General features: G+C 41.0%; 2 protein-coding genes across 8 annotated transcripts in view; one reads left to right on the top strand and one right to left on the bottom strand.

Annotated features, from left to right (window-relative positions):
- The window catches only part of OCIAD1 (OCIA domain containing 1), a 35,316-nt gene extending 28,002 nt beyond the window's left edge, over positions 1 to 7,314 (top strand). For 2 of the 4 annotated variants that reach the window (XM_074951431.1, XM_074951434.1), the window contains one exon: positions 43 to 485. Coding sequence is in view for 1 of the 4 variants with exons in the window: in XM_074951432.1 (XP_074807533.1) it covers positions 43 to 80 (38 nt within the window). In the remaining 3 variants the exon portion in view is untranslated. Of the gene's footprint in view, positions 1 to 42 lie in introns of all 4 variants that reach the window. The other 2 variants (XM_074951433.1, XM_074951432.1) reach the window with 2 other exon arrangements.
- Positions 3,447 to 26,785, bottom strand: OCIAD2 (OCIA domain containing 2). 4 transcript variants are annotated; one of them, XM_074951435.1, is made up of 8 exons: positions 26,353 to 26,785; positions 21,973 to 22,121; positions 14,982 to 15,078; positions 14,070 to 14,123; positions 11,294 to 11,341; positions 8,851 to 8,956; positions 7,173 to 7,260; positions 3,447 to 5,409 (listed from the first exon to the last, which is right to left on the bottom strand). In XM_074951435.1, the coding sequence occupies exons 2-7, from the start codon at positions 22,030 to 22,032 to the stop codon at positions 7,179 to 7,181; spliced, it is 447 nt and encodes a 148-aa protein (XP_074807536.1). In that variant the 5' UTR covers positions 22,033 to 22,121; positions 26,353 to 26,785; the 3' UTR covers positions 3,447 to 5,409; positions 7,173 to 7,178. The 4 variants fall into 4 exon arrangements, with proteins under 4 accessions (XP_074807536.1, XP_074807538.1, XP_074807539.1 ...); XM_074951437.1 differs by having other exon boundaries at positions 26,469 to 26,785; XM_074951438.1 differs by having other exon boundaries at positions 26,565 to 26,785.
- Between the last annotated feature and the right edge of the window lie 1,186 nt (positions 26,786 to 27,971).

The following is a 27,971-nucleotide window of genomic DNA, read 5'->3' as shown; positions in this document are numbered from 1 at the left end:
ATTTAAACTATTTAGTTGTATGATATTTTTTCTTTTTTCTAGTTAAAGTAAACAAGTATGGAGATGCTTGGGAAGAGTGAGAACTGAATCTTTGCATGTACTGAAGGAAGTTATCTTCAATCAGCTAACTTCAGCTCCATCTGTGTTGGTCATGAATATCTACACACTTTGGTGTATTCTGCCAAATTGAAAAATGTTCTAATAAAGGAGACTAGATTTTATTTTTGACTTTCCAGAAGAGTGAAAAATTATGGATTTTAGGCTTAACATTGTGTAGCTTTGCACCATTGGGGAACTAGACTATTTATGAGAACAGTGATTTTAAACAGTTTGACACTCATTAGAAATAATGAAAAAGGGATAGCTTGCACTAATTTTATAAATTTGTAGTGAGAGATAAGACACTAGCATATGTAAACAGACTAAGTGAGATGTACTGGTGTTGAGGGGGAAAAAAAACAATCTTTTCAGATTATTCAAGACTCCCATTAAAAGTCACTCAGTAAAGCCTACCCTCATTTTTTTTGTTTGTTCTGAAAGTAATGTGACATAAAATCCCAGTGGTATTTACCCCCATCTAATTAGTAAGGTATTAAAATAGATTTTCATTTCTCCCATATTTTTGGGACTTCAAAGTCAGATCTTATTAACCCGCAATAAATCTTTACAACTAAACAGTAAAAAAAGGCAGTGATGAGGAACTAGGTACCAGAATAAATGTATACCTTTCATGCTCTTCAAAAACGTTTCAGAATAACATGCACATTTTTAGTGAGTTATTCTGACTCATCTACCACTGAGTAATTGTTATGACAAGATCCAAGTTACCAGAAGCACAGAAAATGATTAAATGAAAGAAAAAGGAAACATTAAAAAACATCTGTATTTAGGCATAGTGGGGTAAGTGTATTAGTCACTTTAATTTTGGTGACTTGGGTTCAAATTCTGGCCTGGATTGAAAAATAATCTTGTGGTCTTATTCTTATTCCCATGTTTATACATGTCACAAAACCACCGCAGTTTGTCACCACTTTCTGTGTCTCGAGAAGAGATCCCCTTGAATAGAATATAGCATTAGTATTTCTATTCAGGACTGAGATACATTGGCAGAGCTGTTCTGACACATTTTCCTAGTATCTGCTTTACCTCCCACATATCTGGATCAAAACAGTGCCACCAGTCTTTCTTTCATGAGCACTAGAATCTCATCTTCAAGCTGTGACCTTCAGCTGCTCTACTTGTATTCTTAGCCTGTCAGCACTGTCCCTGTCTGGTTTGGGGTCTTTGGTTAAAGGTGTGCTGAAACTGATCAATATCAACCCTAATTTCATGAGAGAGGAGAGAGAATTCTATTACCATCCAAGAAAAATGCTCTTGAGGACCTCATTGATTCAATGGACCAACAACAGAGCAACAGGGAGAGAGAGATTCACCGGGTGGTGCAGAGTAAGCTGAAATGACGATGAAAAATGAATGTAGAGAAGATGAGTTCTTAACCAAACCATGTTTAAGAACATCTGAATAACAGGTCTGTTTGCAGAGAAAGGAAACTACTTCGGAACCGTAAGTGGATGACTGGCATCAGGTTATCTTGAAGCTAACTGTGGGGAAAAAAAAAAAAAGACCCCAATTTACATTGAGAGGCGGCTTTCAGGTCTGAAATGAGAGGTCCATGAAAGTACTAGAAGTCAGCAGGATTTGTACTGTTGTTGAATGATGGGGACATTTTAGAATACTGAAAGTGGTCAGATTTATCATGGGAGAAATGCATACAAAATTGTCTTGATTTCTCCTTGTTATACCCACCATACAAAAAAGGAGAGAATAAGGGCTTGTCTACACTACTGCATGGGGTCGATCTAAGATACGCAACTTCAGTGACATACTTAGATCTACTTACCGTGGTGACTTCACTGCGGTAACTCAACAGCTGATGCTCTCCCATCGACTCTGCACTCCTCGTTCTGATGGAGTACCGGAGTCAACAGGAGAGCACTCAGCGGTTTGATCTATTGCATCTATATTAATCTTTCCAATTTTTAAGCTGCAAGGCCAAATTATTAAAAAATAAAGGTAGTGGCCTGAAACTGGGGGCTGTTGACATGTATTGTGAGCATTTGGCCCAGCTCCTTCACATTTGTTTACAGCCTCATTAAAAGTTACAATGTCAGTTGCTTCTGTATTGCAGATATGTGGAGAACTGAGTTTACAATGCTGTCTTCCAAAATCAGCAGCAAGATTCATAATCCAAAGTAAGGAAACAGTCTAATTCTTCAGCAATTGCTTTCAGCAAATGTTCATTCATATTACATAGATCTGTTTGGAACCCAGTTAAACAACAGATAATCCCAAAAGAAAATAACTCCTGATGCTCATTCAAAGAAAGCCCAGGCAGAGGCTGAATTGTTGGGGAATGGAGTTGTGGGTACTATTCCAAGTTGCACATAAATCACGCTGCCTACTTGAGATGCAAAAATAAGATGTCACAGTATATTGTGCAGTGTTCAAAGTATGATCCTGTGTGATCAAAGTGTGATCATTGTCTTAGCTTCCCCTCAGTGGGGCTCAGATACCCTTCTGGATGCTGGATTTCTCAGGGTTGGCACTCTCTTCATAGAGTTCACCTGCCTGCTGGGCTTTGCAAGCTTGGCTTACCCTCTGTGAGGCTCAGATAGCCCCATGGTTTGTTTGGCTCTAGGAATCAAATGTGGGGACTGCTGGTGTACTCAAGCTTTTCTTAATACCCAGGCTTCACCCACTTTTGGCACCAAGGTAAGATTTCATGCTCAACAGATTAGACAGATTTTCATATTATGAGTGTCCATTTCCTGTCTTGTGTGATTTGGTCAGCCATGAATGAAATAGTTAATGTGGACATTTAAATTATTATTGGATATGAATACTCGTAAATCTTCTCAGTTTATCCCATTACTTACAAATATCTATCTAGTTTTCGATGCCCACTACTTGCTTTTCCTATTTCTGTAAATTTGTTCAAACACATTTGCAAAATGGAACAAAATTTCTAAATTTGTGTGTTAAATTTGGACCATTTTTACATGCACCATACCCTGGAAAGTATGTTAAAATCCACAAACAAATCATTACCTCCTGTTGAATGACAGTTTTCTAAAACATAAAAACAACAAAGCCCTTGCTTGGATGATTTCTCTAATCCTGCACTGCAGTAAATGAAAGATATTTTTAAATATATTCCCTGCATTGTACAGTATACATATCCTCCTCACTCATGCTTTTTTCAGTGGATCAGTGTACTTGCAGTACATTTTCTAAAAAAAACCTGTAGATGGAGCTAAAACAGCTCTGCAAAAATATAATGCAATAATGACCCAAACTTGGAAATGTAGTGCGTTGTATTGTTTAACTATTTTCTGCATTTGAAACAGAATGCACACACTAATTTCAATCTCATTAGATTACAGGTCTTTTTATTTTAAAAAAATGTAATTCACACTAAAACACACACCAGTGGTGAACTTGGTGTCCCTGCTGTTCGTATTAGATTGACATCAATGCACTCCAGGTATTAATACTTCACTGATAGCAAGAGACATTCCTTTATGCATGTTCTAACTAGGCTAGGAGAAGTACGAGACAATCCTTTTGGTACAATACAGTTGTTTTTTGCTTCAGTTTATATAGCAATGGTTCTGCTCTTGTGTACCACAGAGGGTAGTTAGGGCTTGCCCTACACTTTATGGAGCCTTCCTTAGGTTCATTCCTCTTCATAGGTCCCTTGGCCCTCTGCATACCAGACATTCCACTGGCTGCCAACTGAGTTTGGAGACTGTTGTATAGACAAAGCCATTGCCATGCCAGGAGTGCAGCAAGTGAAGCAGAAGGAACTCCTCAAAGGATGCCTTAGGCAGCAATCACGCTAAGCAAGCCTAGGCTACAGATAGGGAAGCAATAGATGCTAAGCAAGAAAAAAATAGACTGCTGAGAGAGCAAGCTGTCAATTGACAGGTGTCTTTCTAGACCTGGCAACTGTTTAGCAGGGGTTGTGTGAAGCCTCTTGCTGGACAGGGCCATGTGCAGCTTCATGCATAGTATAGGCATAAGGCAGTTACAGAAGATATTACAATTGACTTGATTTTAGAGAGTTAATAAATGACATGGGAGTGGTTAAGCCACAAGCATTTGCCTCAGGATAAGGTTTATGATGCACATGCATGTATGATTCAGCATTTAACATTAGACAAGTTAGGGATTGTATCAGTTAGGTCTCAGCATAGTCTGCTATGACTAAACATCTAGCTGTAGTAAATGAAGTAGTATTACTGAAATTTGCATATAGAAAAACCCTTTGTTACTTACTAGGAGATACGTGAGGTTGCCCATGTGCTAACCTGCATAGCTGCCTACTGATACCTCAGTGGACACATCTGATGAATAGTAATATCAAACACTCTAAAGGCCTGGATTGTCCTGTGGGATCTGTACACAGAGAGGGTCCTATGAGTGAGAGTGATCATAGAGGAGGGGATATCAGGCAGAAGCACAACACTTTTGAACTTAAAAATTCTAAAAACAAAGTATTAAAGCATTTTTATTAATATGCAAACAGTAATTAACTTGGCTTTTCTGTAATTCATTATTTTTTATCTTTTCTAATGTCACGGTCAGATTAGAGCAAACTTAAATAACATAGGTTTCTGAGCTCACTGTCAGTTCTTTCCCCAGTGTTCATGTTTTGAGAAAGAAAACTTCTTTTTATTAAGTTGTCTGTTTAGGAATAATGTTCAGAACTCCTTCCAAAGAGATTTGAATAGACGGGCATAAATAAAATGTCACTCTCCTCTCAAGTCCAGATTCAAAGCCCACTGAAGTCAATGGGATTCTTTCTAATAGTACCCAGAGGATACCTATTGTCAAGAACAGTGATACATGGAGTCCTTGCCCAGTACAAGGAGTTATGCAAAACTGATCACAGTATCAGGGGCTTGGTGGGTTGCTTAGCAGTGCAACATCATTTAAATACTCTTGAATTCTTTTTCTTTCAAGCAGGAGACAAATGCTTCCAATTATGGCCTTTTGCAGGTTGCACTGAGATCAGGTCATTGCCACTTACAAGAGTTGCAATATCTAAGTTTTCAGTGCCAAGAGCTAAAATGCATCTAAGGAAAAAAGAAACGTACTGGGGTGTGATATTAGCAGAAAAAAACAAACTGCAGTTCTAGGAATTAGCATTTATTATATAGGCAAACTTTTTAAAAATCAACCCAATCCTCACAGTGTACTGATTTACACAGGACTGTAGGCTTAATTTCTTCTGGCCAGAATAAGCTATTGAAGGAAGAGACTTTTTCTGCAGGATTGTCATCTTTGTCAGTTCTACAATTCAGATACCAAGATATGAAGTAACTTCTTAAAAAGAAGAGGCATAATCTGAAACAAACAAAAATCACATTTTATAAATACTGAGCTCTGAGAGCCAAGTTCTCCTCAGATGTACATGTGCATCTGGTGACTTCAGAGGGAGTTCTGCACAAATCTCTGAGGTAAGAATTTTTGGTCCTGAATGTGTGTGCAGCACAATAATTTTAATTAGATGTAATCTGAGAAGAAAGTTTGAGCATGATGCACATTTTTAGCATGAGAAATGATGGAAAAGCAATATCCACCATATGTCACACTTTTAGCTCATTGTACATATTTTAAAAAGGAAAAAAGTGATCAAACAATACTATTTTGTGTATTCTAATTGAAATGTTCAGTCAGTCTCTAATCTCAGTTTTTTTAATGTTGAATTGTATTAAAAAAAACCTGCTTAACATTTTTCCTAAATTTCAAAATTCTTCCATCAGAACTGACTCTGGGTACATGTAAAACATAGTTTTCAAAGCTAGCCAGTACTTGTATATTAAATAACACTGTTCACAATAATCCCTTTGTCAAAAGCTTGAGAAAGGAGATGGTCTTTGCGTTTGGATCCAGGGGTTAACATACTCAGTCTTTGTCAGACCAGTAGAGTAAGCAAACTAAAATATGCACCAACTCCTGCTCTCAACTAGACTCAAACAACTTGTCAGTGAACAAATGGCAATCTTTAATTAAACATACTATGGCATCTTTATTTTAAGTCAATGGAAATAATCATACGTGAGTGAGGCAAGCAAGATTTGGGACAAAATTCTCAAAACACTTAATGACTTAGGCACCTAAGTCCCATTGGTTTTTCAAGTTGGTTTGGTGCTTTTGAGAATCTTACTGCGTCCCTATATTACTGCAGATTTGGAGTGCAATAATCATGTAGGCTAGGTTCAAATGAGGCCTCACCGTTTACTTACTCCACTGGCTAACTCCTGTAGTCGCTAAAAAAAGGCCACAGGTGTAACAAAATTCCTCCAGCCTATTAAAGACCCAATGGGACACTCTAATCTAATAATGCCACACTTCAGCCTAATGGTTTCTTCAATGATAATACAACGTTACATCAACATGTTTCATTGTGAATACCATGCACTGACAAAATCCATCAAAATCGCACAGTTTTGGGTCAACGAACAGGATCTGCTAAAATATCCCTCTCCTTGTCATTCTCAGAGATTTTAAAGCGAGAGGGAACCCTTTATGATCATCGAGCCTGACTTCCTGTATAACACAGGCCAAAGAGCCTCACCCAGTAATTTCTGCATCAAACCCATACTTCCTGTTTGAGCTAGCATGTAGTATTACATGCAGATAATAAGGACATTATTTACTGGTCACGTTCTTAAAACATCAATATTTCAGCTGTATTTTTGACATACCAAAAATGACCAGTCCATAAATGTTCAAGTTAAAAAAAAAAAAATTGAGAACAGAAAATGGCATTCAAACTAGGAGAGAAATATTTATTTCTTTTCTTCTAACTTACAACTAGCCAGAGAATCCCGCTGGATTAAAAAAAAAAAATAGTGCTGTTTGCATGAGAATTTTGGAGCTAAATTAGGAGTTCCTCGGAAGTGGGAATTTAAAATTGTGAAATGTATGTAAAGAGAAAATGAAGAATCAAGGTTAACTTCAGAATCAAACAGAATTCCTGATTCTCAGGCTTTCATCTCATGAAGTTTATGTTTATATTGTATTGTGGCAAGTGTTTTAAACTAGAATACTGTTCAAAATAAAGAATAAAATCAAAAGCTTCCTTAAGCTTCAAATGTGTGTACCTGGGATTATGAAGCTGAAGGCTTTGAGTTTTCCTTCCCATTAGATCCAAAATTTGCTTCACATTCCTTGCAGGTATGATGACAGTGCCTAAAATCAGGAGGAAAATAGAGCATTCAAAATTTTTGCTCATATTTCTCTAACACAGCTGTCATCTTTGTGACGCATATTTGTATGTGTTCTTTTAGAAGGAATTTGTTGAACAGGCTTTATAGAAGGAATCTCTTGTTTTCCATTCATCCGGTTTATGTTCTTATCATAGAATATCAGGGTAGGAAGGGACCTCATGAGGTCGTCTAGTCCAGCCCCCTGCTCAAAGCAGGACCAATCCCCAATTTTTGCCTAAATGGCCCCCTCAAGGATTGAGCTCACAACTCTGAGTTTAGCAGGCCAATGCTCAAACCACTGAGCTATCCCTCCCCCCAGTTCTTCAGTCCTTCCAGATGTCTTATGGTATGGGATGATGTCTGAATGCCCCAGCAAAACAACCTTATTATTATTATGTATTGTTTATTTTCAGTAGTGCCCAAAAATATAGTAGAGCTTTTCAAGCAGGAAAAGGAAGCATGATCCCTGACAAAAGGAACTCAGAATCTAGACAAGACCACTGGGTAAAGGCAAGGGTTTCCAAGATATAGATGGCCAATTGGCCACATCTTTGTAATACAGTGTTGTATTAACACAACAGGGTTTGGGAGGGTGGAGGTGGGGGGTTAAGTGGGGAGTTAAGTGGGGGAGGGAAGATTTTATTTAAAAAAAAATTTTGGTTTAGGATATTTAAATTATTTCAAAATACCCTTCCAATTTCCCATTATCAGTCAGCTAATTTACATAGGCATCACAGCACAAGTGGGCCTTCAGAAGGGATTTTAAAACAGAGAGGTGGCCTTGTGGATGAGCTTTTGGAAATGCATTTCCTATGCGGGGAGCAGTGTAGTAGACATGGACAAACTGAGGGAGATTATCATAGGCTCAGGGAAGGAGGTGGGAGTTAATGCAAAATGAGATGTGGGTGGGAGCAGCATTTGTATAGGGCTTTGAAGGCAGTGACAAAAAACTTGAACTTGATGTGTTGGACAGGGAGCAAGTAGAGAGATTCAAAAGGGGATGACATGGTCTGAGGTAAGGAAAATGATCTTAGCAGCTGCATTTTGTATGGACTAGAGACAGGATTGGCCAGAGAAAAGGAGGCTGCATTAATTATGGCAGAGAATGATTAACTGAGGGATATGAAGATGTGGTGGAGGAAAAAGATGCAGGATTTGGATACGTACATCTTGGACATATGGAGCAAAGGAGAATTCAAAGGTGAACCTCAAGTTACAGGCAGGATAGATGGTGTGATATTTAATGGCACCAGACAGAAGGTAAATTGCTAACTGTTGATCTTTTATAATTAGTATATGGAGAGGCTAGGGATTTAATCCTTTAAATTATAGGATTATTTGTGTCTTCCAAACAATGCAGATTACATTGTATTTAATTTTGTATCTTTCTAATAATTACCACATAATCTGGAACTGCATAACTGCAATATATATCCTTAGGTATAGCATTCAAGAGTGCCCTGTGAACTAAAGCAAAAGGTTTAAATGTACTCTGTAGTTGCCTCTCTCCTTCATTCTATTGTCAATAATTATGTTTTGATCTAAGATTGAGCGATCTATATTCAAGACAAACCTTTTATGTTCTGGACCAAATGGCTGAACTCCTATACTTTGGAACTTTCTTTGGCATGCTCGTATGTATGACATTGTCCCAATGGCAAGACCAAAGGCACCAGCAACTGTACAAACAGATCACAAAATATTGTTAGTATCTTGAGTTAGACTCTCTTGAACTATCATTTGTCCTTTTTACAGTAAATTGCACTTATGTGGGACTTTTTAATCAGAAAGTGCTTTATAAACACAAAGATTATACTGTAATAGTGTAAGTTCTCTTGTCACTGAAATGCAACCATCTGTAGAGTGAAACACTGTAGCTGGTTAATACACAGCAACACTGCACAACAGTTTAGATGTGAAAAAGAATACTGTGTACACTTGGAATTTCAGGGGGAATTTAAATGTGTAACAATAGCACAAGGTGAAATCTGACAAAGACATAAGAGCCGACTCCCCCTGCCTTTGCAAAATGGCCCATGGTATTTTTGATGACTACCAATAGCTAAGACCTCAGTTTAAGTCTTGTCTTCCTACGTCACAGCCTTCCTTAATACCACTAGGCTCTGGTTCAGTACTCATTCAAAAAGAAAAGCTACTTCTGGCAACACGTTGAATTTTCTGTGGCGATCTCAAATCGAAGTATACACCAAATGCAACCTGCTTGGCTTTTGAAAACACACGAGCTTATGTCATTTAAATGGCATGGTTGCATTATGTAAATGCAATACAAAACAATTTCTGTGCAAACAACTTTTTTTTAACAAAATGTTCCAAAGTTAGACACGTAGGATAAACTGAATTTGTATTATATTTCTTTATTTGAGTAGTTATTTTCCTGTAATACTTAGAGAACTTAACCATGTTGAACTCGTTATGGTAGTCATATGGTATTGCCAGGGCCTTACTGCTGTATGTTATGTAATAAACGACAGTACCTGCCCCACAAAAGCTTATACTCTAAAAGATTTGACATAACAGGCAGATAAAATAAGCAAGGTTGTAAGAGCAAGGAGAGAACATGAGAACAAAACTGTAGGATAGTGTATCACAGATTAGCTATGTGCACAATCAGCAGCCCAAATTCATCATTGGCCTATCTATGATCAGATGGCAGAATTCTGTGTGCATTATGTCAAGGTAGGGATAGGATACAGAGGGACCTAGACAAATTGGAGGATTGGGCTAAAAGAAATCTGATGAGGTTCAACAAGGATAAGTGCAGGGTCCTGCACTTAGGACGGAAGAATCCAATGCACCGCTACAGACTAGGGACTGAATGGCTAGGCAGCAGTTCTGCGGAAAAGGACCTAGGGGTGACAGTGGACAAGAAGCTGGATATGAGTCAACAGCGTGTCCTCGTTGCCAAGAAGGCCAATGGCATTTTGGGATGTATAAGTAGGGGCATAGCCAGCAGATCGAGGGACGTGATCGTTCCCCTCTATTCAACATTGGTGAGGCCTTATCTGGAGTACTGTGTCCAGTTTTGGGCCCCACACTACAAGAAGGATGTGGAAAAATTGGAGAGAGTCCAGCGAAGGGCAACAAAAATGATTAGAGGTCTGGAACACATGCCTTATGAGGAGAGGCTGAGGGAACTGGGATTGTTTAGTCTGCAGAAGAGAAGAATGAGGGGGGATTTGATTTCAACTACCTGAGAGGTGGTTCCAAAGAGGATGGTTCTAGTCTATTCTCAGTGGTAGAAGATGACAGGGCAAGGAGTAATGGTCTCAAGTTGCAGTGGGGGAGGTTTAGGTTGGATATTAGGAAAAACTTTTTTACTAGGAGGGTGGTGAAACACTGGAATGCGTTACCTAGGGAGGTGGTAGAATCTCCTTCCTTAGAAGTTTTTAAGGTCAGGCTTGACAAAGCCCTGGCTGGGATGATTTAATTGGGGATTGGTCCTGCTTTGAGCAGGGGGTTGGACTAGATGACCTCCTGAGGTCCCTTCCAACCCTGATATTCTATGATTCTGTGATTCAAGGTGAGAGTTAATGAGGCTAAGGTGGGGAGGTACAGATTTTGATTGGAAGTTTTCCCCACAAGAAAGAGGTAGTATGGGAGAGGTGCTTATGGAAGAAGCAGACAAACAGACCATTGAGAATAGTGTTATTGACAGAACCATGGTGAGGGCTGACCTTGCAATAATATAATAGTGCAGATAGGGCAATTAAAAATTGAATATACACTCTGACTGAAAAAGTCTTCATTAAACAAGCTTTACTTAATAAATTAGTTTGTAAATTTAGTAGAATCCTATTTACCTAAACTGCTATGCTGACACCTTATAGATTCAGATAAACATAAACATTGGATAATTGACATTCACTAGAACAGGGAGACACACAGTTAGCACACAAAGGAAGTCTGGATAGTGGAGGTTTGGAAAGTTCAGATTCTACCGTTAAGAAAGATCCCCCAACCTTTTCTTTCCTTTTAAAATAAAAGTACTGACTTACATGCAATTTTAGGTAATGATCCAAATCTTGGGTTTGATGAGAGAAAGCCTAAAATAAAACGCAATAGTTAAGAATGCCTATCCACTTGAGAAACTCATCAACATCTAACAACAAAAGGGGTCTTTTTCTAATAAGCCTCTCTCATTTCTCAGAGCAAGGCCTATACCTGCAAGTATGGTAGCTTTGATTTAGGAAAATACACAATTTCCAAAGCATTCTGGTAATTCCCAATGCAGTTATTTGTGCAGCGGCACACAAGCATCAGGGGAAAATACTTTGTGCTGTCATGTGGGGGATTGGAGTCCAGGTCTCTCATTCAATTTCTTGCTCTTTGGGTCAGCACAAACTGGGAGATAGCTCCTAGGACCCTTTTTTGCCAATAATCAGCCCAGTGTTAACTGTCACCAGATAGAGTCATGTTTATCCTCTTCAATAGGAATGGAGGAGTCACTCTGACATTTGGGCTTTTGAGGAGAGAAGATGTAGTTCATGAACAGAGGAGAAAATGGAAAGATTCTCATCCTTCTCCACCAAAATTCCCCCTCCCCTCAAATTGACTAATATGACAATAGTGGCTTGTTTCTAATCTCAATTTTGTAGCATCATGTATTGGTATCTGTGGATGCTCAGCTGATGCCATGAGACAGCAAATCAAAATGCAGCATAAGGATTTTTCCATATAATCCTCCAAATGCCTGTGGATCCCTCCAATTTTCCTGTTTACATCCCCTTCACCCATGAGCTCACAAGTTGCAACCACCATTCTGGACATTGTATAGAACCTGTTCAAAATACCCAGGCAGGATGACTGATCACAACTGTGTGATGTGACTGCCATATCTAATCTCAGCCAATCAAAGGAGCAGGAGTCAGAATGAGCCAGTCCATTGTATTTTGTACCAGCACTTGTTTGGTGACCCATCCATTTCTGCAGAATTTAAAGAGAGTGTGACAGTAGCTCTAAGGGCTACATAATGACCCCCTTCAATGAGATGGAAGACCCTAAACAGTGGAACCACTGTGTTTCTGGGGTGGGATGTCAGTGGGAGGCAGGGTATGGAAGGGAAGTAGGGGTGACAGTGCTAGGCTACACAGGCGAATTCCACACAGAAGAGTTTGGTGGCAGAGGGAGCATAGAGTGGCGGCCAGTAGATCCACCACTGTAGAGTCACATAATGTAGGAGATGCACAGAAGTCCCAGCTTCTTCTAAAGCCAATGAGCTGTAGTATACACAGTGGAGTGGTTATGCAACCACTCTATTCCAAGTGTTAGATTGTGGGGAGGAGGATTTCTTTTCCCCTAGCCCCTATTAGGTCCTCCGTGCAAAGCCCATTTATTTTCACTTTGTCCAGGTGTTCAGCAGTTGTTTCAAAAGAGGTACAAGATGCCCCATTCATCTCAAATAAGTCAAGGCACAATAATGGCCATTTAAAATTGGCATTCTTAATTACTTCACTGCTGATCATTTTAGCATAAATATCCAGCTATTGCAGAAATGTGGGGAGAGTTATCTGCCAAGGGGTGAGAAACCCAGAAAGTAGTCTGCATCTCCTCCATAGGCATGCAGAGTGCAACCAGGCTGATTCACTACAGAAATGTAACGTGATACTCCTCTGTGCAGATTACACAGCAGCTGTCTAAGATCTCCCTGTCCTCCCATTTAGCCAGTACTCTTTGCATTGAGCCACTATGTATGTTGACATACAGTCATAGAAACGCTGCCAATGCTTTCTAGAAGCCAGAATTTAGAGCTACAATGCCAGATTCTGATACCCTGACTTACACCTATTCCACAAGTAGTCCCAATGAAGTCAGTGATGCTTCTTGATTACAGAATGTAATCGTGACATATTCAGGCCCCTAGTATTCGCAAAGGTCTGAATTCAAAAGGAAATACAGTAAAAGCTTTGTTATGCAGCATGTTGGGGGAATGGTGGGTGCCGGTTAATCAAATATTCCAGTTAACTGAGAGTTATACTTTACCAATGGAATATCAATTTTCAAAGAATTAGAATACAATAAAATGAATAAAATATAAAATACAGTAGTACAGTATACAGGTATTCACCAATGCAGTAGTAGTACTGCACTGCAGAGTGGCTGGTTTCTTGAAGCACTTAGGTGTATACAGGTAACCTACTGTATAGAAAACTTTATCTTTTGACACTACGTATCACTATGGGCAGCACATGGCGTACACCCAGATCACTAAAACTATACTGAACATAAGTTGATCTTTCTTTGATGATTCAGAAGACACTTCAGGCTCTTGCAGTGCCTCACGGTCATCATTATCAACATCAATTATCATTGTAGATGTAGAAGGTGTAGTAGATTGGGCTGAATCTGTAATGACCCTATGACACACCCTGGAAGCTGCTTTTTTGAATAAATTCATATCATCAGCTTGCTTACTTGTCTTCTGCCTCTTTTGCATAAAAGTAGAGGGCAGAATGTGCAATTCTAGGCAGTATACCAGTCCTGGTTACTAGACTGAAGATTTGTATTGGGAGGTATCAGAAATGCTGGATAATAAAGCTTTCTGGTTGATAAAGTGCCAGATAACACAGCTTTTACTGTATTCAGAATGAGTTGTGGCAATGCATAGTTAATTATCAAATCATTATAACAGTGATGGCACTGAGTGGGAAGAACATTCAAATATGAAAAGCAGCAAGCTCTGGAGGAATTCTCATTTAGTGCTGATTCCAGATCAGCATGACTTAGGTTCATTTCTAATATAAATAAAATGATACATGTATATCTTCCATTTACCATTGTAAACTAGTCCCTGAGTGATGAGCATGCTTCCTAGAGACAATGGAAGACCTGAAAAAAACAAGCAAACAAAAAAATTCAGCACTTTGCTCACTACTGCTGACTGGCTGAGAATTATGTGCATCTTTTTTGTATTTGTTATCCTGCCTTCTCCATCCCAGCTTGCTTGTCTCATTCACCTATTATGCCTGCTCTTAGACGGAAAGCTCTTTGGGGCAATGACTGTCATTCATTATGTTTGTACAGCACCTATCACAGTGGAGCCCAACCTGGTTGTGACTTTTTTGTGCTACTGCAGTATAAATAACAACAAAAACTTGCATGACCATAGTAGTATATCCCCTCAAGACAGCAAAACTAAAATGTATCTGACCTTGATAGTAGTTTGATTAAATGATGAAACCCTTAGAAGCTTTTCAAATCTTTTCCTTTCAGAATGTCCACAGTGAGAGTTGCCATCTGGCCAACTTTACACTCACTCTGCAATGACTTTTGTTTTTGTTGTTGAAACTAAATAGAAATTTTGTTATTTCTTGAAAAAATTCAAAATCAAGATCACATGAAAGAAAAGTGAAAAGTGTCTCTTGGGTGAGAGTAATAATAGATTTAAAAAATAGTGACATCAGCTAATAATAATAGTTAACTATTAACAATTAAGGGAACAATTCTGCCACTTTTACTTACATTAAGTGTACCTTATTATGTAAGTAGTCCCACTGATTTCATAGTAAGTACTACTCAGCATAAGTAAGGATGACAGAATTAGGCCCTAATAACAATCCTCTCTCAAATGAATTTAAATGTTAAAGTAACTGGCAAGTCATGCAGTAGAATTTAAAGCAGTAGTTCAGCTAAAAATACATCAGGTGCTGATTCTCACTGGGATAAGAATTAACATGAGTTACCTACCTCTGTACCAGAAACTTTCATTTCTACATTCTCGACTGATCCTTTCTACTTCTTTTCTATTGATGTGAGCATCTGAGATAGGACAGTAGAGACCAGACTGAAAAGAGCAATCTTCTGTTAGCTTACTGATTTTTATCTTATAAGATCATTTTTAGATCATTTAAGATTAAAAATAGTTACTAATACATGTAAAGTGAGGAGAAAGGTATTTTCCTTTCATAAGTAATGCAACCCCCCCTCCAGTCTCAAAACAAACACACACACGCACACACCCCATCTCTAGTTAGTAAAACAATCAAATATTTGATAATTCAAGAGCAGAAATGTGAAGCACTGTTCAGGTTTTAAAGTGAAAAAACGTCATGCTATTTGGAACATCTTGCCTGCAATAGTTTAGGTATTAATTTTAGACAGGCAGTAAATTGGTGTTTCTTCTCTTAATTCTTTTTTTCTGATCAGCCACATTCCTTTAGCTGATGTTCAGGGATTGAACTGGGAGGAAAAAAAGGCAATGCTACTCTCAGGTCCTCCCACAAAATAAACCCCAACCACTTGAGATGCCAAATGAGAAATTACTCTTGGTAGGTTGTGCAGATATTCAAATTATAATCTCTCATGCCCTCCAAGGCACTGCAGTCTTAACTCCCACTCCATGCAATTCAAATACACCTATGGGCTCTGTTGGGCTCCTCTGGCTGGGTTTCTCCTCAGAAGGATTCAGTTGTCCTACTGGATTCTGTTGACGCCCACCCAGTAATGGCAGTAAAATGTCACTCACAATAGATTGTGTATGTCCCTCTCTTTTCTTTGTTGAGCAGTGAAATAGTTAATAATATTGATATTTTAGTACCATCTCTGGGCATCTGAGTTAACATCTCTCCAAGGCTGGCTTTAGCTGGGGTCCATGGTTGAACTGCACCCACAGAAATCAGGTCTGGATGTGCATGGCTGGGAGTGCAGCTGGCACTCAGGTCTGCCTGCCAAAAACCACAACAACTTCTCTTGGCAATGGGGACCAGTGGGAAGCCTCAAGCCAGCATGGAGGGGAAAGGATTTAGGTAGGGTGGAGGGGCAAGCTAGCCTGTTCTCCTTGTCCAGCCAGGTAGGCAGCAGCAGTGCAGGGGATGGGGTAGGGCAGCAATAGGGGGGCCTATGGTGTTGCTGGGACAGGGGTGGCACTCCAGGTTATGATGCAACTCCCTTTTGGGGATCCCGGGGGGAGGGAGAAGGGCTGGATATGGGGCACGGAGGGGAAGACCCTAAAATTCCTTCCACCAAGGAAGCCTTGAGCCAACCAAGAGGGGTAAGGAGCAGGGTGGGGGCAGGCAGGGCTCCTCGAAGGGACAGTAGGAGGGTTTCCTTTGAGGGCAGAGGCTACTTGGAGGGGGTGGGTATAGGAGTAATGTGGAGAGGGAAGGTAGGGGCTTCTGCTTTCCTGGATTTCTAACCATTGTAATAATCATCATTAAGGCTACGAGTCTTTCACAGAGGTCACGGAAGTCATGACTCCGGAACCTCTGTGACTTCCACAGCTGCAGCGGCTGACCCCAGGGCTGCCTGAGCAGCTGAGGCAGCCCCAGGGCTAGCCACAACTGGTCACTCCCTGAGTGCCCCAGACTGCCTTCCCGCCCAGAGGAGCAGCAGCAGTGGCAAGGCCATTGGCCGCTCCCTGGCCAGAGCAGCAGTGGTGGCAGGGCCCCAGGCCACCCCCTCCCACCCCCCGGAATAGCAGCATCTGCTGGAACGCCCCCTCATCCCCAGCACCTAACATTTAGTTAGGGGTATTTTTAGTACAAGTCATGGACAGGGTCACGGTCCATGACTTTTACTAAAAATATCCATGACTAAATCGTAACCTTACTCATCAATAAGTTTTCTTACACTGAACTAACTCACCACTGTGCTGCTACAGCTGTACACATGCACTGTACAAGAGTTTGGCATAATCAGTCTCCTGTACAGTGCATGTATACAGTTGTAGCAACATGGCAGGGACTTAGTTCTGTGTAAGAAGACAATTATAAATTGTTATTTTATTAGGTTTCTATCTGGCTGCCCAGGAAAGGTTTCATAGCTGCCTTAAGCGTCTAGTAATAATGTGAAATACCTGGTGTAAATATCCTGGGGATACTATCAAGGGCCCTCTCTGACCCCCAACTCCTCCCTCTTTATTCCTCATTACAAAAACAGACCTACAATATGGTATCTAGATGTCATTATAAATATGTGATCTGTAAAAAGTTCCTGGAGTTACTGTGAAGTGATGTATACTAAGTAACAGGAAATGGAAAAACTCTTTGCTCATGAAAGCAAATCCTCTTCATTACTAAATAAAATTGATATATATACTGGGGAGGGTATGTTGGCTTCATCTGTGCTGGATTAGCAGTCACCAGGTAATAGCATTCATACCTAGACTTCAAAGGAACTGAGTATAAGTGAAGAGGGGATTGGAATAGATTCTGACTGGCAATTATGACCTCAGGCACTGGGATGGTGAGATAAAGGCAGAGCCCATGATAGCTGGAGGGACAGACACATAGAATGCTAGGAAGGTAGTCTTCAATTTACCAGGACTATAACTCTAAGGTTTAACCTACCAAGATAGGCTGTGGCCTACCCTGTACTCTAGATATGATTTTATTACATTTATCTTTGCTTTTATTCCATTTACCAATAAACTTCAACACTTCCAAACCTGAATGGCGTTGCGACTCCATGTGCCAGGTCACAACGCATGGAGCAGGGAGTTGGAGCCAGCCCCAGCACAACCCCAGTCCTGGGGGACAGGAGCTGCTGCTGTGGGGTGAGTCAAAGCTGGGCTTGGTCTCCAGGCCAACCCCTCTTCCCCTAGGCCTTCGCGCCACACCGAGCTGGGATTAGGATTGTGGTGCTGGAGAGGAGTGTACTGCTGCAGGTGGTCGGTGCCCCCTCAGTGGGGTGAGGAAGAGGCTGAGTGCACCTACTGACTTAGGAGGCTACTTCTGCCACTGCATCTCACTGAGACGAATGGGGCAGTTTAGACTTCATAGTTATTGTTGAAAGCTCTGTGCAGACTCAGGCAGATGTCATTGTTTCAATTACACTCAGTTCACATTTCCAAGGCTTTATTTACAATCACAAAAACTGAAAATGTACTTTTTAAAAAAATGAAAGCTCAGATTTTGTAGCACAAGTGCCACCTCAGTACAGATGTTGGTATGCCATAGGGTATGTCTGCACTTGGAGCTGGAGATGTGATTTCCAGGTCAAGGACACATACCCATGCTAGCTCTGCGCTAAAAATAGTGTTGCCATGGCAGCATGAGGAGTGGGTGGGCTAGCCGCCCTGAGTACGTGCCTACAATATCTTGGGAGGGTACATAATTGGAGTGGCTAGCCAATCCTGCCAGCCCTGTTGCCATGGCTATGCTCTACTTTTAATATTCTAACTCAATCGCCGCTGACGTGGGTATGTTTCCTCAGTGGAAAATTGCACCCCCAGCTCCAGCTGGAGATATACCTATGCTGACATGTACCACCTCAATGTGAGCCCTGTTAGTTTTGTAATCCTGGTGATGAAATAGGTTTATTGGCTGCAGTCATTATTACATTTTCAGGTAGTGAATGTCCCAGTCCTCATTCAAACACAACTCCTACTAAAGTTAGTGGGAGTGTTGCTTGAGGAAGGCCTTCAAATTGATCACAAACCAAGTTTCATAGCACTGTGTGATGGGGTGTGCTCCCCACACTGGCCCTGCAAGAGCTGGGTTGGGCCAGGTGGGCCCAATCAGCTAATTAGGCTTTGAAGGGGGAGAGCTTTAGGCAATTAATTAGAGAGAAGCTCATGTGTGAAGGACAGGTGGGGCTTCTACAAAAGATAGGAAATTGGAAGCAGAAGGGGCTGCAGGAAGTTAGTCTATGGTCACTCCCTGGGAGAAGGGAGGTGTGTTTGGCAGTTATAGAGGGAAGTAGCCCACGGTTGTGCCTGGGAGGAGGGAGTAGAGTGGCTGGCAAACCCCAGAGAGTGGGGGAGTGCTGCGGTAAGAAGCAGCCCAGGGAATAAGCAGCAAGGTTGGGGACTGAGCAGACCTTGGCTGCATGTTGTAGGGTCCGTGGGCTGGAAACTGGAATAGAGGGTGGGCCTGGGTTTCCCTACCCACCAGTGGAGCAGTGAACTGAAAGACTGTTGGGGTCACTGTGGGAGCGACAGAGAATTTGAAGGACTGCACCCAAGAAGAGGGGAATGCTGAGTGACCTGGCCAGAGGGCTGCTGTGGCTCCTGAGAGCAAGAGAGGCTGCAGGGGAGAAACTAATGGGGTATATCTGCTGGAAGGGGTGTTAATCAGACTAAGCTAATCCCCAGAACCACCAACAGGTGGTGCCATCCAGCAGTGAGTAGAGCAAACCTGTCACATAAGGTCATAGTATAGTATATGAAACTTGTACTGCTCATAAACTGTGTCAAATATAATAAAACCTCTACAATAGTACAAACAACAGATAAGAAGTAAATGATTATGAACAGGGTTATTTCATATCAAAATTACTCTTAGTTAAATGTTCACCTATGGCACAAAAGTGGTGGAATCTGGCCTTAACAGGCCTGTTGAGATTTCTTCAGGATGGGGGAGCTTGCAGCGGGTGTAAAGTAGTGTAACCAAATCCTATGCCAACTAGCCCCCCCACTCCACCTGAGTTGGATGTTGAGGATGAGCCAGAGAGCACCTGTGCTCTATTGGCTCTTAAAAGAGGTATGGTCCTTTGGAAGCCATAGCCAGCTGGCATAAACTAGAGCAGATTAGCTGGGACTGGGACCAGGACCAAGATAGCTTGACTAGAATTTGCAGATGGTGGTTACCAGCTTTCTGACTGCCCTCTGCTTTCTGTCTTCTCTGTACTGAGCAGAATTTGGCACAGAGTCTGGGTCATAACACAAAGAAGGCTGGATTTTCCAGAAATTGTGAACATGAACATACTGAAACCTTGTACAGAGCTTAGAGAAGTATAATACAGTAACTCCTCACTTAACATCGTCCTGATTAACGTTGTTCCATTGTTACATCACTGATCTATTAGAGAAGATGCTCGTTTAAAGTTGCACAATGCTCCCTTATAAAGTGGTTTGGCAGCCGCCTGCTTTGTCCAGTGCTTGCAGGAAGAGCAGCCTGTTGGAGGTAGGGATGGGGGCCTGGAACCAGGGTGAGCTGGCAGCCCCGCTATCAGCTCCCCGTGTGGCAGCTGCCAGGCAGTTCAGGTGTCCCTCCCCACACTGCTGTGTGCTGCTACTGCCCTCTGCCTTGGAACTGCTCCCAGGAGCCTCCTGCTTGCTGGGCAGGGGGTGGGGGGAAGAGGGGTGCTGATGTCAGGGTGTCCCCCTGCTCCTGTACCCCCATCTCCACAGAGCGCGGTGGGGAGGGACATGACAGGGTGCAGGGGTGAGGGAGCTTGCTGGCAGCAGCAGCTGCTGTCTCAACTTGCTGATCTACTTAAAAAGGCAGTCTACTTAGAGTGGGGTCAGCGTACTTAAAGGAGCAATGTGCATGTCACACAAACACACACTTTGGAAAGTGGGATAGCGTGGATTCATGGTCACGGTCAGTTTCCGCAGGGAATGTCTGCAACCACTGTCATGCTGTGTCTCCTCCCTCCATTCGTGCTGCCTTGGAGAGTTTGAGGCTACGTTAACACCAATGTGTTAACCCCTGAGGGCTCAGCCGAGTGCTAGTTCATCATGTACCAGCAAGGCATTCCCTGGGAAATATCCCACCCTCTGATTCCACCATGACTTATATGGGGTGTGTGTGTGAAGGAAAAAAAAAATTTCCCTGGAACCTAACCCCCCCCACCCCAATTACATTAATTCTTATGGGGAAATTGGATTCGCTTAACATCACTTTGCTTAAAGTAGCATTTTTCAGGAACATAACTACAATGTTAAGCAAGGAGTTACTGTGTGTATATATAGAAAATTGTGCAAGAACTTATGATTCTAAAACCAAATGTGCTCTATTTTTAATATTGTATGGGATACTATAAACTATATTTAAACTACCTACAGTTATATAGCATCAATACACATTTTATTATAAACTTAGTTTTTTTAGAAATTTTTAACTCAGGTGTAAAAATTTACTTTGGATTGAAATATGAAAAGCAAAATCTCAGCACAGCAGAAGGGGTAGAAGTCCTGAAACATAGTTAATGACATGGACTAGATCCGTTATTAACATTAGGAGACATTTTAATAGAATGCAGGCTTTATTTTTTCAAATTTTATATATTTAATTCTGTAGAAAAATATCATGCTAAAAATTAAGAGCTATTCAAGGAAGTACAAAGTGAAAGCTGCAATGCTGTAATTAACCTATCTGTGGTCTACAGGACTGGACATTGTCATTTAATATTTTACACCATAAATGCTGCATATTCCAGGTATACAAGGGAAGCATGGGCCAACTTGTAGCTATTTTAGGGTGGAGTTTAAGCCATAAGATTTATTGTTTTTGTCAGTTTGTATTAAACTAAACTTAAACATAAGACCAAAGGCTGCCCCCAATTATACCTGTGCAACCCCACTGACTTTGTAAAATACTGTATTACCGCCTTTTGCATTTTCATTTGGTTGTGAAAAAATGCCTCCCAGAATCTTGCTTATATCATGAAGAAAATATCTCAAATGAGGCCATCTTTCTTGGGAAAATGTAAAAGCTTTATATATGACAAGTAACTCCTGAAGAGCTGAAACCTTGCCCCAAACAGCCAGATACCCCTGAGAAAGCTGCCATGAGTATAGTGGACGCAGACACCTGACCTGGAGACCAGCAATCTATTAATAATTTGCAAATGGATCAGCAGGAACTCCACAGAGGAATACTGGCAAGCCTCCCCTCCTCCTCATTTATATGTATAAGTCCCTGTATTCAGACAGCTGTTCACCTGGATTCCATTTGATAGTAAGAATACAAAAATGCCAGTCATTGGCTAAAGATAGCATTCAACAGAAATTTACCTGTTTGTTTTGTTGCTGTGAAGATGCCTGAACTTTACTTTGGGCTGTTTCTGAAGACATGTCTGTCTGTCCTTCCCCCTCTCCTCCTAACAATCTTGGTAAGCAGCAAAGTCAGCAATGCCGTCTTTTACAGCTGGCTCCTCCTCTCACTGTTTGGTACAAAGGTAAAAAGAGTAAAAGTATTACATTGTTATACCCAACTGTTTACCCAGAGAAAACACCATTTTGAAAGAAGCATTGTTTTTATTGCAGATACTATTTGAATAACCTGATATTAAATGTAACTAAAAAAGATACAATGGCTGAACTCTAAGTGAATTATATTAGGCCACACAATGCATTATCCCCTTTCAGTTATCAGAAATATTGGGTTTGTCCTGAGTCAAGCAGGCACGTGTACAGGGAAGGATTATGTGCTGGGGCTTGTGGAGTGCAGCACAAAACTCTCAATGCTGGAGAGGAGTGAGGACAAATGTGGTTTCAAGCCACCTTGCACCTTCCTGATTCCTGACTGCACTAGAAGCCAAAATGGCCCCTGGCATGAATGAGATGGCTCAGAGAGTTGGTCTAATTTATAGCAGCCTGTTCTGAGTGGTGGCCAGAATTCCCACAGTCAGAGGGCTACCCCCTCCTAGCCATGCCCGGCCTTTAACCCCTGACGCACATTTCTTATTTTTCCACCACAGGACCTAAACATCAAGCCTAACATGAACTAAGTCTGTATTTCAGACCAAGATCCATCATGACCTAGTTATTTTTCTGATTTTTTTTTTTAAATCATATTTCAAAGGTACCCACAAAGGGATTTAGTTACTTAAGCCCCAAATTTAGGTGCCACTGCAATCCACAAAACCCCCACTGGGCTGCTGCATAAACCTGTAGGCTTGTAAACTCTCTGCACCTAAATTTTTTTGTTATAAAGGGTCCTAAGTTTCTGCCTTTGGTCATGAACACACCACCTCCCTCTCGGCCTCGGGATACCTCTTTCATGCCTAAGCCTCAGTGGGATCTCAGATGTTCCCCTACCCCTTTTGGCTTCAGGGCCTGGTTCACTGTTGGGGTCCATTCAAAAGTGATGACGGGGTGGTGGTGCTTCCCTTATAACTTTTAGCCCACTGGTTAGAGCATCACCCGGGATGTGGGAGACCCAGGTTCAATTTCCTCCTCTGCCTGATGGGGAGAGAGGATTTGAACAGTTGTTTCCCACCTCTCAGGAGACTGCCATAACAAATGGGCTCTGGGATATTCCTGTATAGGTGCCCCTTAGTCTCTTGTGTTGAAGCTGTTCCACTTTTTGGATAAATAATTAGTCATTGGAGCAGGGGGACTGGACCTTGGGTCTCCCACCTCTCAGATTAGTGCTCTAACCCCCAGGCTCCAGAGCCATTCTCTCTAGCCCAATTTCTATTTATGTATTTATACAAACAGAACAGCTTCAAAAGTCTGTTCTCCTAAGTGGTTGCTGGTACTCAAAGTGTGAACTGTTCCATCTCTTCTCTGTACTGTGCTTTAGTTCTGAGACGGTTACAAAGTTATAACACTCACGAGAAGCCCTGTATTTTTATTTAGCATTGGGAATTCAAATAACCTTTTTTTGTTTGGTTTTTAATGGCAGGGCTGAAGAACTGACCTTTCTCCTTGCTAAAAAGACTCAGGTAAAGCACTGTGTTGATACAAATCTGTAGTAAGGTAAGTCTTTTCCTGTGCTCAGTTTTACCACATTCAAACTGTATATTGATACTGTTTCTCTGAAAAAATGTAATTTTGAAGCTCTGTGGAAGGTGGGGCAAACTGTAAACTCTTCACTGTTTGTCTCACTCTGTCAGTCTCTTGTCACGTAGAAAAGATCTAGGGAAAGGGGAGGGAACTTTAGAGCAGTTTGCCAATCACAGGCACTAAATCTTGGAATTCATATTCTGTTCAATAAACCTAGCTGTGTAGGAACTTGTATTTAAAAAAAGATCATCACAGGAGATTGCTGTAGAATCTGACCTGGCTCCTTTACCACTGCAGCAGAATTTAAGCTCTGCATCACTTTTTCATCATTGTTTTCCAGATTCAGAAAAGTAAATAAGAAGAGAGGCAGGCTTTTTTAGGACTCTGTAATGTGTTCTAATAACATGTAGCTTGTAATTAATCTTTTATTACACCCATAAAATCTTGGAAGTATTTCCTATGTTACTAAGCTAAACTTCAGTTTCAACATAATGAAGAATCCCAGAAATGGGTGAAGATGACTGAGTTAGCTGCAGAAGCCAATAAGTTTCTCATGTTGACATGCCTGACAGTCTATTTAATTTTTGGTTTTTTAAAAATATTTCATTTAACTATTTTTTACTTTTTTAACAAAAACAAACCTGATTTTTAAAAACGTGAATGTTTAATTAATTCAAAAATTCATATGCTTGTTTTGTTAAAATATTGTATGTTTTGCTGTTGAAGGAAAAAAATGCAGAATACATAATGTTGTTGTTTTAGTTAAATAAAACAATTTAAATGTCTGTCTGGTGGTGGTCTCCTCTTAATACAGCATGGCAAGAAAATCCTCCAAATATTAATGATTAACCTGTTGAATTGGAGATAGATATTTATGAAATCATTGGGAGGTGAACTACTTCAATTACCTTTCGTAAATGAAATAACCAACCAACGAACCATTCATTTTCTGATATAGCTGAAAAAGTAATCTGAAAAGTTTTCAAAATCACTTAAAAAATGTGTATAGTGTGTACCTTCTAAAAATGAAACCTACATCTATTTCTGAGTTGTGAAGAATATGTATTAAGGTTATAACAACCAACAAGAATGCAGTTTTATGTAGAAATCCATGATTAAATTGAGTCTTCCTGACTAGTGATTTAAATCAAATCCACCCTGAGAAGGCTTGATTCAGTTGTTGATAGTGACCACACCACTCTGTGAGATTACTGTGAGAAACAGATGAGAAAAAACAGATTTTTGAGAGTGGGGAAAAATTTAATTGCCAGAGACTTTGTCTTATTGTGTGGGTGCTTCTGGAATAAAGTACTAATTAATCATAGTGACATTTAGCCCAGCGCTTATAGTAACACTTCAGATGTTTGACATCCAGTGGGGTGCAAGGGGAAATACTTGCCAGGAGATATTATAAGAGCCCTCTAAATTAGAATCTTTATTTTAATTATGGGACTCTTATTTTGGTGCAGGGTACATAGTTTAGTTTCAGGCAATGTCACTAGAAGCGAAACAGGATTAAAATGAAACAGTGACTGGACACTATTGTTAAAGGTGTTGGCTCAGATGTTTGACATCCATTTCCAAAGTTTACAGAGGAATAATCTGGGAAGCACTGTTACTTTATTTTCTTGGTTGTTTTTGAAGGGATTATGAGAATATTTGGGAAAAAAAATTAGATCACTCTCTTTTTCTTAGGAAGGATGGCATGGGGTTTAGGCACAGGCAATCTGGATTCTGTTCCTGGCCTTGCAGCAGACTTCCTGTGTGAGACTGGGTGAGTCACCCAATCTTGTTAAATCTCAATTTCCTCCTAAGTAAAATACCCTCCTTGCAGCTGGGTTGTGAGGCTTAATTAATGCATAGGAAGTCACATACTTTGAGATTGTTAGATAGAAAAATCTATACAGAGTAAGACCTACAACTTTTATTACTTCTTGTTGTTATTTTCACTATACACTAGCATGACTGAGGGCAAAATTTGGATCATGGGGGGTGGGGGTGGGGATTTTCTATTTTTCCCAACAAGCTGAATTTTGCGGTCCATCAGGAAAAGCCCTAGATCTTTTCCTGGTCATGTGGAAGATTTTTAGCACCTCCCAGGAGCAGTGAAGGGGGGTGGGGAATGCTAGCCCATCAGCAGAGCAAAAAAGAGACTAATCCCATGAGCAATGCACTGCCCCCTACAAATTGGCACCCAGGGTGACTGCCCTGATTGCCTACCCCTAAAGCTGATCCTGCCTCAGTTCTAGTGTAACCTCATTAAGACATTTGTGTATTTTTGATTGCAGAACTTTGGTCCAGTGTCTTGTTACTTTCTGGTATGTAATTAACCCTCCATATTTAGTTCCATTTATTTTATGTGCATTTTATAGTATTTTTCTCAATATAAAACCTAGATGGGGTTTTTAAACATGCTTTCCACAAAGGATATACAAGCTCTCATTAAAACCAGCTGCCACAAAATTTGCAATTTGTGATATACGTGCAAGACCTTGGTCACTAGCAAACAGATCTTGGGGAAAAAATGCTGTCAAATTTGGACCTTACAGGGGGTATTAGAACAAAAAAAATCTTTTTGTGTTTGCAATGATGAGGAAATTGCCTCAGCACAGCACGTACTCCCCGTCCGCTAATGCCCAAACCCACATCAGGGCAGAGGCTTACCGGAGCACTCTTTGCGCAGCTCTTGTGTTTGAAAACCCAGGAGATCAGACTAAAGAAAATCAGCAGAGCGAAGAGCAACTTTGCAGAGACAAAGAGGAGAAAAAAAAACTTACGACCTTTCCGGACTCTAGTTGGGAAGTTACTGATTTTGTATTAGTTCTAAAACTGGGCCCAGCTCGTACTTCCACCGCGCAGACTCCTGCTGGCTGTACCGTGCTCTCTGGCGCGGAGACGCGGCACCCGCAGGCTGTATTCAATTCCTGTTTCACTGCGGGGCCCGCCCGGCCAGGAAGACGCAGAGATCAGCTGCAAGAAGCACCGATTCAGCCTCGCTCCCGGAAGCTGCCTGTGTTTGTGCGGCCCTTGGCGAGCTCCGGGCTGCCAGTGTTTTCTCCCCAGTGTAATGTAACTCCCTGGAAAGGGCAAGGGGCCTGTACTGCTGCTGCCCTTTCCTGGGCTGAAACCTCTGGACACATCACATACCAGAATTTAGTTTTTGTCCATTGCGGGATATTGTCTCTTCTCTCTCAGACAGTTTACACAGCTATAATTTAGGTGAGTAACTCACACCAAGGCAGGTACTAAATACCCATCCCCATGTGCAAAGGAACGTGATTCTTTTGGGGCTGTCGTGTACCTAAAACGGCATTTACCCTTTGTATTTGTTGTGCAATAAACCCCACCCTTCCTAGGTGCTGGAGCTGGGGGTGTGGCCGCGGCCCCTGGCTTGGAGTTGCTTCCATCATATACAGGGGTTTACAGTTTGGTTCAGTGGCTCTCAGCACTCCCACTACACAGATTGTTCCAGCACCCCTTGCTACCCTTGTTTTAGGGTTGCCTGTTATAGGCTGCTAAAATCTACCTGTCTGCTATGGCAGATCTAGAGTTGGATTGCAACTTCCCCAAAGGTTGGGGTGGGAGAGGAATGAGTGGGTGTTTGGATTTTTATTTACACTAAAGCACCCCCCACTCAAAGCACCAGGGCACTGTATAATAATTTTCTAGTAAATTATAGACAGTTTAAAAAAACACACTGCCTTGTCTACAGACAAACAAAAAGCAGACTAGAAGAGGGCTCTGCATAGGGAAAAGGGAAGAGAGAAGGTTCTAAATATGGCAGTCAAAATAGTTATAATAAACAAATTTATGCCATTGACAGAGGATTTTAGCTGCTTAAAAGTGGAGCTAGTGGTACTGAGATGGGTATCAAGGCAAAAGGGGAGAAAATGGGTGAGATTCTTGTAAGAATCCCCTCTAGCTTTCATAAAATGAATTTATTTTAAATTAGTTAAAACATTGCACCATGGCAGTACAACAAGAGCCTGATCCTGTGTCCACTGAACTCAATGCCAGAGCTCCCATAGACTTCAGTGATCAGCAAGATCAGGCCCCATGATAGGCAAATTCCAACTATTTCATTTAGAATCTACCTTGAACAGAAGCTAAATGTAGTGTCAAATAGCTCTAGCAATGTGTGCAATGACCAAGAAATGATTAACAGCTATGTCTGTGGGGCAATTAAACTGAGCATCTGCCTTCTGTCAATATTGAGATAACTCTCACTGTAACTTACATAAAATATATACTTTACAAGTATAAGTTTGGAGCTAGAATTGCAA

Source organism: Natator depressus, chromosome 4 (genome assembly GCF_965152275.1).
Source record: "Natator depressus isolate rNatDep1 chromosome 4, rNatDep2.hap1, whole genome shotgun sequence".
Taxonomy (NCBI): Eukaryota; Metazoa; Chordata; order Testudines; family Cheloniidae; genus Natator; species Natator depressus.
This window is presented reverse-complemented; position numbering and strand designations above follow the sequence as displayed.

Coding starts and splice junctions, on each gene's coding strand:
- OCIAD2 (XM_074951435.1), bottom strand. CDS start 22,032: ATGTCTTCAGAAACAGCCCAAAGTAAAGTTCAGGCATCTTCACAGCAA. Junction 15,079..21,972: donor CACAGCAACAAAACAAACAG/GTAAATTTCTGT, acceptor TGCTCTTTTCAG/TCTGGTCTCTACTGTCCTAT. Junction 7,261..8,850: donor TTTGGTCCAGAACATAAAAG/GTTTGTCTTGAA, acceptor TCCTGATTTTAG/GCACTGTCATCATACCTGCA.